The following is an 8,149-nucleotide window of genomic DNA, read 5'->3' on the forward strand; positions in this document are numbered from 1 at the left end:
CCCGTGCTCTGCACCCTCGCCGCCCCGCTTGCACGCGCGCTCACGCCCGCTGGCGTCCTCGCTCTGCAGGCGCCCGTGCTCTCCCATGCCCTCACTAACGGAGCGGGAAGGCAGGAGGGAAGGAAGGAAAAGGGAAGAAGGAGGGATGAAAGGGAAAGGAAGTGAAAAGCAGGGCAAGGAAATGAAGGAAAGGGGAAGGACAAAGGAAGGAAAATGGGAAAGGAAAGGTAGGGAAGAAGGAACAAAATGGGAGGCAACAAATGGAAAGGAAGGAAAGGAACGAAAAGGAAATGTGAGAAAGGAAAAGGAGTCCAAGGGAAAGGGGGAGGGAGGGAGGAAGGAAGGAAAAAAAGAAGATAAAGGAAAAGCCAGGAAGTAGGAAGAAAGGAACAGAGAGGAAATGCAGGAAAAGGAGGAGAAAATGAAGGAGGAAAGGAGGAAAAGGATGGGTGAGAAAAAGGAAGGCTAGGGAAAAAGGCAGGGACAAAGGAAGGTAGGAAGGAAACAAAGCGGGAGGAAAGGCAAGAAGGAAAAAGGAGAAAGTCAGGAGACAAGAAGGGAAGAAGGAAGGAATAAGAAAGGCAGAAAAGGATGGAAGAGGAAGAAAGGAAAGGAAGGAAGAGGAAATGCAGGAGGGAAGGAAGAGGAAAGGCAAGAAAGAAGAAAAAGGCAGGAGGGGAGGAAAAAAGGAAGAGGAAAGGCAGGAAAGAAGGAAGAGAAGGCAGGAGGGAAGGAAAAAGGAAATGCAGGAGGGGGAGGAAAAGGAAAGGCAGGAAAGAAGCATGGAAGAAAGGAAATTACGGAGGAAGTAAGTAAAAAGGCAGGAATGATGAAGAAAGGAAAGAAAAACGGAAAAGTGGAGAGGAAATGCAGGAGGGGAAAGCAAGGCAGGAAAGAAGGAAGAAGGGAAAAGTCAGGAGGGAAGGAAAAAAGGAAGGAAGAGGGGAAGGTAGGATGGAAGGAAGGGGGAAGGTAGGATGGAAGGAAGAGAGGAAAGGAAGGAAGGAGATAAGGAAAAGGAAGTATAGGAAGGAGAAGAGGAAGAGGAAAGGTGAGAAAGAAGGATGAAAATATGAAGGAAGGAGGATGGAAGGATGGATGGAAAAAGGAAAGGTAAAGGAAAACGGAAGAGGAAAGGCAGGAGGGAAGGATGGAAAAAGAGGAAGGAAAAAAGGAAGAGGAAATGTAGTATGGAATGATAAAAGCAAGGAAAGGCAGGAAAGAAAAAGGAAGGAAAAAAGGAAAAGATGGAAAAAAGAGGAAAGGCAGGAAAGGATGAAAAAAAGCAAAGTATGAAGGGAGGAAAAAGGAACGGCAAGAAGAAGAAATGGAAGGGAAAAGGGAAAGGTGGGGAGGAAGGCAGGAGAAAAGGGAAGGCATGAAAAAAAGGTAAGGCAGGAAGGCGGAAAAGGGAGGAATAAAAAGAAAAGAAAAAAGGAAAGGCAGGAAAGAAGAAAAACGCAGGGGAAAAAAAGGAAGGAAAAGGAAATGCAGGAACAAAGGAAGGAAAAAGGGGGGAGGGAAAGGAAGGAAAAGCAAAAGAAGGGAAGGAAGAAAAAGGGCTGGAAAGAAAGGGGAGATAAGGAAGGAAGAGCAGGGAGGGCCGAGGGCCGGTCACCCAGCGTGCGCTGTCGCTGCAGGAGAGCAAGGGCTACGACTTCGAGTCGGAGACGGACACGGAGAGCATCGCCAAACTGGTCAAGTACATGTACGACAACCGGGACAGCGACGACATCAGCTTCACCACCCTGGTGGAGAGGGTCATCCAGCAGCTGGTAATGCTGGGAGCAGGGTGTGGCTGGGGCCACGGGGGCAGACGGGGGGACAGATGCCCCCCAGTAGACAGACAGACGGACACACAAAACAGCAGCTGCACTCCAGTATTGCCCAGGGTAACCTGGCCGGTGCAGCGCCGTGCCTGCCGCGGGGCGTTCTGTGGCCGGCGCCAAGGAGCGTTTTTGCCTCTCCTACCCCTGACTGTTCATCTTGGACAAATGTTCGTTTTTCTGCACCATTAGTCAATACTCGTGTGAAAAATGTCTAAATTTCGGGGTGCAACAGCATCTCGAGGCAGCCAGTCCCTGGTGTGTTGGGTGGCGAGTGTGTGGGAGGTGGGAGCCGGGAAGGGACAGAGTGCTTCAAATCTTCCACAAAACCTCCAGCTGGAAGAGCTGCTGACCCCTTGTGGGAGCTTCGCTGCATGGCGTGTGGTTCCACGTGTTGGGTCTTGCCGAGCCGCGCAGAGGAACGGGGTCCATCTGCAATTCCCCTCTTGTCCCGGAGTGCCTGGTTTGGGGCAGCTCTTCAGTGCTTTGCCTGGCAGGAGCTGCAGCAGCAATAGACCAGGAGCACGTTTTGCTGGCAGATTGTGGTGGCTCTCCTGAACGGTCGGTGGCTCCACACCTGCGCAAACACCCCAAAGTTTTGGGGCTTTTTCTACCAGGTCTTTGCCTTTCTAAGTCCCCTCACCGCGCTCCAGGCTAACACAGGAGCGCTTGCACGGGTTGCCAGGGATGGCCAAGCGTCTGTCTGGGAGTTCAGAGGACTCGTTAAGCGGTTGAGGATGAGCTACCCGGGCTCGGGGGAGGGACGCCCTGCCAGAACCAGGTGCCTGGAGCATTTGGTGGCTCTCAAGACGGCCGTGAAGCCGCCTCCTTGCTCTCTCTTACTTGTTTGCAGAAACATGGGTGCAGCTTCTGGGCTGGGACTCCTGAAATGGCAGCCCCAGCCTCAAAGGCAAGGATAAAGAGTTTGTATTTCTCTTGTTCCAGGAAGGTGCTTTTGCCCTGGTGTTCAAAAGTGTTCATTATCCTGGGCAAGCGGTCGGTACCCGGTAAGTGTTGCTGTGGGAAACGATGTTCCTGTTGCGCCCTGTATGTCACCTTCTTTTGCGGCCCCCCCCCCCCAAGTTAGAAGGTGATGAGTAGAGGTGGTTCTCATCACGCTGTATGTGCTGGCGTGAGGGCGTCTGTTGTTTTTCCTTTCCTTTCTCTTGTTTTCCATGGATCGTAACAGAAAATTCCCAAAAATGTTTTGAAAATTCCTTAGCGACCACCTGCATGCCACTGGTCTGGAACAGCTTCTTCTCTAGACTCTGGCTGTGAGGGCTTTGGGAGGGAGATGCTTTTCTCTCTTCCTTTGTGCTTCCCCATGCTGGCACACATGCGCAAGGCCTCCGTTTGACTTGACGTTGGGCCAGCCTGGTGTTCAGGTTTTCCACTCCAACCCAACTGATGCTGGGAAGTGGTTTAACCATACCCGTGCTCAGCACAGGTTTTGAATTTCGGTGCCGATGGCTGTTCGTAGATGCGTACAGGCAGCGACAGCCGCTGGGTTGCTGGTTCAGTGTCCGTGGGGTTGCAGTTACACTTGCAGAGTTCCCGCTAAACTTGAGGCGGGTTCCTCGTGTCCCTGCATTGTGTTTGTTCAGAGATTCTTTCGCTCTGTCTCGTGGCCTCCTGCGTTTGCAGCACTAACAGCTTGTCTGGGAGGAGCTCGCTCGGTTTTAGTTCAGCTCAGTTGCTGGGCTGGAGAACAATGGTCCCTTCAGGTCGGGCGTCAGGGTGATGGGTCTTTGGGTGCTGAGGGCTGTAACTCGGTGTCTTCCTGCAGGCGAGGCAGCCCCCTGCTCATAGGAGTGCGCAGCGAGCACAAGCTCTCCACCGACCACATCCCGATACTCTACCGGACAGGTAAGCCTGAGCACGCCCCCCCCAGAGGAACCACGTTCCAGACACAGTCAGACCCCGTGTACAAGCATAGTGCCACACAGAGCTGCGTGTTCTGGAATACATACTACGCTTTAAGCATTCCATCTGTCCATTAAACCATTTGAAGTTTACTTTAAAAAAGAGATTTTAATTTTTTTTAAGCAGGTTTTTCACCACGTGCTATGCCACCGCCTGCCTCGAGGTTGTCTGCTGAGGGATGTGCTGTTGCTCGCTGGTATCTGCCCGCGTACCAGCAGCGCTGACCTCTAGCTCTGTAATCAAAGCTTTAATGGCCAGTGGTTGCAAGGAAAACACATCTTAATGCAGTAGAATAGAATAGAATGGTTCAGTCAAGTCAACAGTACAGTTAAACTTGCACGCTTAAATTTGTATTTTGTGAGTGGCACCTTGGGCATTCATGGACTTGGTTGTTTTCAAGAACAAAAATGAGCGTGCGTTGAAGGCTGGAGGCTTTTCACTGTCCAAGACCTTTCCTCTGCCTCCCCAACCTCATTTTTAATAAGTAGAATGCCGTTACCCTTTGTGAGACAGCCTGTATTTATGTTGTCCGTCCATCTTTCTCCCACACCTGTGTTTCACCACATAGTTGCACCCTCGAAAGTGGAAAGTGGCTAAGAATGATCTCGTAATTTACCATTGTCAGAGGAGTCTGAACCCCTTCAGTTCTGGGCATGGGTCTTAGCGCTTCCTAACGAGTTGCTAACGATTGCTTGCTGCAATTAACATGAAGAACCAGGTCCAGTAAGCTTTGTCGGTGTTAACTCCTGGTTGGTGCTGGATAATTAGCAGTAATCCTTGACGTATGTATGTAACACTTTTTTTTTTTTTTTTTTTCCCCCACCCCGACTGATTTTCTGAAGTTTGTTTTGTGTTTTTTTTTTCCCACTTACACTTTCAGCTGTACAATCTATGGATCATTCTGTTGATGGAATATCCATAAAAATGGAGGAAGGTGCCTACCAGAGAAAATCTAATATTTGACATCTCAGACAAATCCTCCCAATTCCTTAGGAAAGGAATCATAAATGAGACAAATCTGCATTGTGTCTTTAATATGTGGTTATTGCTTTCCGTGTATGTAGTGGAACAAATGGGATAATCAGAATTCCTTCTTGATCAGAAACACCATGAGCAACACGCACGGGAAAACACACCCGTCAGCCCACCCACGCCACTTCAAATGTTCTGACATTGTGCTCAGCACGTGCACAAATCCAGTGACTTGGTGCAGGTTGTGCTGCGTGCTCCCTGCAGCTCTGATTACAGAAGGAAACAGTAAACTACCTTAAAAAAACCAACCAACCAAACAACCCCCCCCCCCCAAAAAAAAAAAACCACAACAAAAACAGGCAACTTTAATTGAACTGTGAAAAGACTACTCACTTGTGTCTTCACTCTCTCTTTCTTTAGCAAAAGAATAGGGTATGTAATTAACACTCAGAACAGGTTGCAGAATTAGAAAAAGTCCAGTGCTGGGACCAGACTTACTGTTTATGAAAAATAGGGCCTATTATCCTGGCAGGCTATCTGTCAAGAATCCAAATTAGTTCATTAAAAACAACAGAATATTAGTAACATCTAATTCTTTGTTTGTGTTTCTACTTACGCTGCTATTCTATCAGCTGACTCCCCTCTTCTGCTACTTCAATTGCTCCTAATTCTCTGCTGCATAAAATAACCATATGAGATGTTAAATGCTGTTGGAAGACATACTTGTGATTCCTCCCTTTGCTCGTTCACTGCCCTGCTTTTTAGCCTTCAGTGATACTGCTGTCACAGTTCTCTAGTCCCAACCTACTCATTTGACAAAAATACAACCAACCAAACAACCCCCCCCCCCAAAAAAAACCCCCACAAAACAAGAGTGAAACCCTGTTAGGAGGCTGCTCATAATCCTAACACGAGCGGTCTCCAAAATTTCTTCTGGAGCTCAGCGTGCCAGAGCGCTGTGGCCTCCCCTCCTGGCGTAGTGTGACTCTGAGTTGCCTCTGGTGGAAGCTGCAAGGTTGACCTGAGGCTGGAACTTACCCCCCTTTGCTCACTTATCGGGGTGAACCGCTTTAATTCACACCAAGTAGGTTTTTTAAAGGCTAACCCATCGTACGTGATGTGGTGAACTGAGTTTGGGAGCCCCCTGTTCCGTAAGGGAAAAGGATCGGGTTCTTAGCTGCTGTAAATAAAGGGGATTCCAGCCGCAGGCACTGACAGCCCAGGGGGGGAAATCTGTGGCTTTTGCTGGGGGAGAAACAACCCTCCGTGTGCTGAAAGGTGAGCTGTGTGTGTTCTCTGTCAGGCGCTGGTTTGCCTGAATCAAACATCGTGTGAGGTTTTGTTTCTTTTCACCAAATGTCCCTCTTGAGTCGGTCTGAAGTGCTTGGAGTAAAACTCTGGAGTCAGGTTGATTCCCAGTGGCTTTAAGAACCAAAGTCCCTCAGCTTTCAGAAGCACCAAGGCTTTTCTGAAAAATGGACCATGGATTTGAGTGTCTTCGACTATAATTCCGTTAGTCGTATCGTGCTGTCAGCTGACAGCATTGCTTACAGAACCCAGAACTTTAATGCTCAAGCGAGCTCGGAACAGTCTGTGGAGCAGCAGCCCCGTTAATCTCTGCCGTAGGACCTTCGCAGAGCTGCCATGCATTTGGGATGGCCATACTGGGGGGCGAGGTGGTATCAGAACAGACTCAAAACACGTATCCCCTGCCCAATTTTTACTATACCTGTGTTAATCCTCCATGATGTCCCCATTCTTTGATTTAGAAGGGAAAAGATTAAAAGATTACTTCTGTGTTGCTTCTAAATTCTAGTAAATGGGAGGTGGGTGCTGTAGACCACGATCCAGGTTATCCATAGAGAAATGGGCAACCTGGACAAATCCATCATTACCATAACAAGCGTCACTGCCTGATAACGCTCACTGTAACATGGCAGTCGCCCCTTGGTGAGCTGTACGTATGGTGCACGCCTATGTGCACAGTTAGGACGCGTTCCAGCGTAGAATCTCTAATACAGGAAAGCAATGCAGCATAATAAAGTCAATGCAGAGAAATGTTGTATTTTGAGAAACAAAATTTGCATGTTTTGATCAAGTACGGGTGCTTCTGCTGGAGAACGGCCGCTACCACCTCTGCTCTGTCCTTTCTCAACAACAAATCCGCCTGTCCTCTCTCAGCTCCACGACAAAGGAGCTGTTTTCCTCATTTGCTGACTTAGTTAAAGCGGAGGGCTCTGAACTCTTGGCTGAGTGGAACCTTCTTTCTGAGTATCAACATGAAAGCAGTATTTTTTCTTTACATTTTCATTTACAAAAGTATAAATCTAAACGTCGTGAGCTCTACTTCTGTCACCCAGTCAGATCAGTGCCCAGCAGCTGAGGCACAACGTTAGAGCTTATGGAATAAATACGTAACAGAGTAACTTCCCTCTTGTTATTCTCCAGCCATAGTCACGTTTTGCCTGATAAGCTGATTAATCCACCCCCGCCCCTTCCCATACCGTGCACAGTGACTGGCAAATAATTTCGTGGGAGCTGTAGGTGTTTTGCTCCTCATCTGCATTCCTGATGAGCCGCGCCACTGAGAAGCATTTTCTGGAGTTAAAGAGGAGGCGAGGCGGGGTATCGGGAATTGCCAGAGAAGGGATCCCTGGTGAAATACTGAATGCTCTTAAAGGCTCAGTAGAAGTTTTTCAGAAGTTGCCTCGTCGTCCCGTACCCTTCGGCACACCTGGATGCTTCCCTGGCAGTAGCGGAAGACTCGCGGCAGTTTACCGGCTGTACAGTTTTTTTGAGGCAGTTGTCTGCGATGGCTCAGGAGCAAGGCCCAGTACTCCTCCTGTACTCCTGATCCGTGTCTGAGCACATGAGCTCAGCCAGGCAAAAATAGGTTTGGGTTACCTCTGCCGGGGCTCAGGGGAGCAGCGTGGCTGCACAGGTGGCAGCTCCGGAAGAATTTCCCCAGTGCTGAGATGAAGTGACAAAGAATGAGCAATCCCGCTCGATTTCTCGAGCCTCAGGGAAGTCAGTGAAACAGAAGCACAGGAGAAACTTAAAATGATGAACAGGGCGGATTCAACTGGGAAAATGTCGGTAAATGTGACTGCTCACAAAGCAGCTCAAATTCTTTTCTGCTAGTGGAGCCACGCACAAACTTTCATTTAAATTTTTCTTTATATTTTCCTGTAAACGTGAAAGTCTGCACTGACGTTACCCTTGCAGGCTTAACTCAAAAGCACATAAAAACCTCACGAGCAAACTGCGAAAGGGCTCGGCACTACGCGTGCCAGTACGCTGCCCTCGTCTATTGTCGCCGTTAAATTTACTGTGACCACGCAGAGTGGTGAAAATAGTGCTTCATGTTGGTACTGTGCCTTGGGACCTCTGGCTGAGGCTGACGTGGCGGCTGCGTTTCGGATTTGTCG

At 48.9% G+C, this 8,149-nt stretch overlaps 1 protein-coding gene across 1 annotated transcript in view; it reads left to right on the plus strand.

Moving 5' to 3' along the window:
• GFPT1 (glutamine--fructose-6-phosphate transaminase 1) overlaps window positions 1-8,149 on the plus strand; it is a 44,242-nt gene that overhangs the window by 20,893 nt on the left and 15,200 nt on the right. The window contains exons 6-8 of the mRNA XM_035898927.1: window positions 1,641-1,775; window positions 2,772-2,833; window positions 3,613-3,706. Coding sequence (XP_035754820.1) covers window positions 1,641-1,775; window positions 2,772-2,833; window positions 3,613-3,706 — 291 coding nt within the window. The remainder of the gene's footprint in view (window positions 1-1,640; window positions 1,776-2,771; window positions 2,834-3,612; window positions 3,707-8,149) is intronic.

This window comes from Egretta garzetta, unplaced genomic scaffold (assembly GCF_000687185.1).
Source record: "Egretta garzetta isolate BGI_Z169 unplaced genomic scaffold, ASM68718v1 scaffold238, whole genome shotgun sequence".
In the NCBI taxonomy this organism is placed as follows: domain Eukaryota; kingdom Metazoa; phylum Chordata; class Aves; order Pelecaniformes; family Ardeidae; genus Egretta; species Egretta garzetta.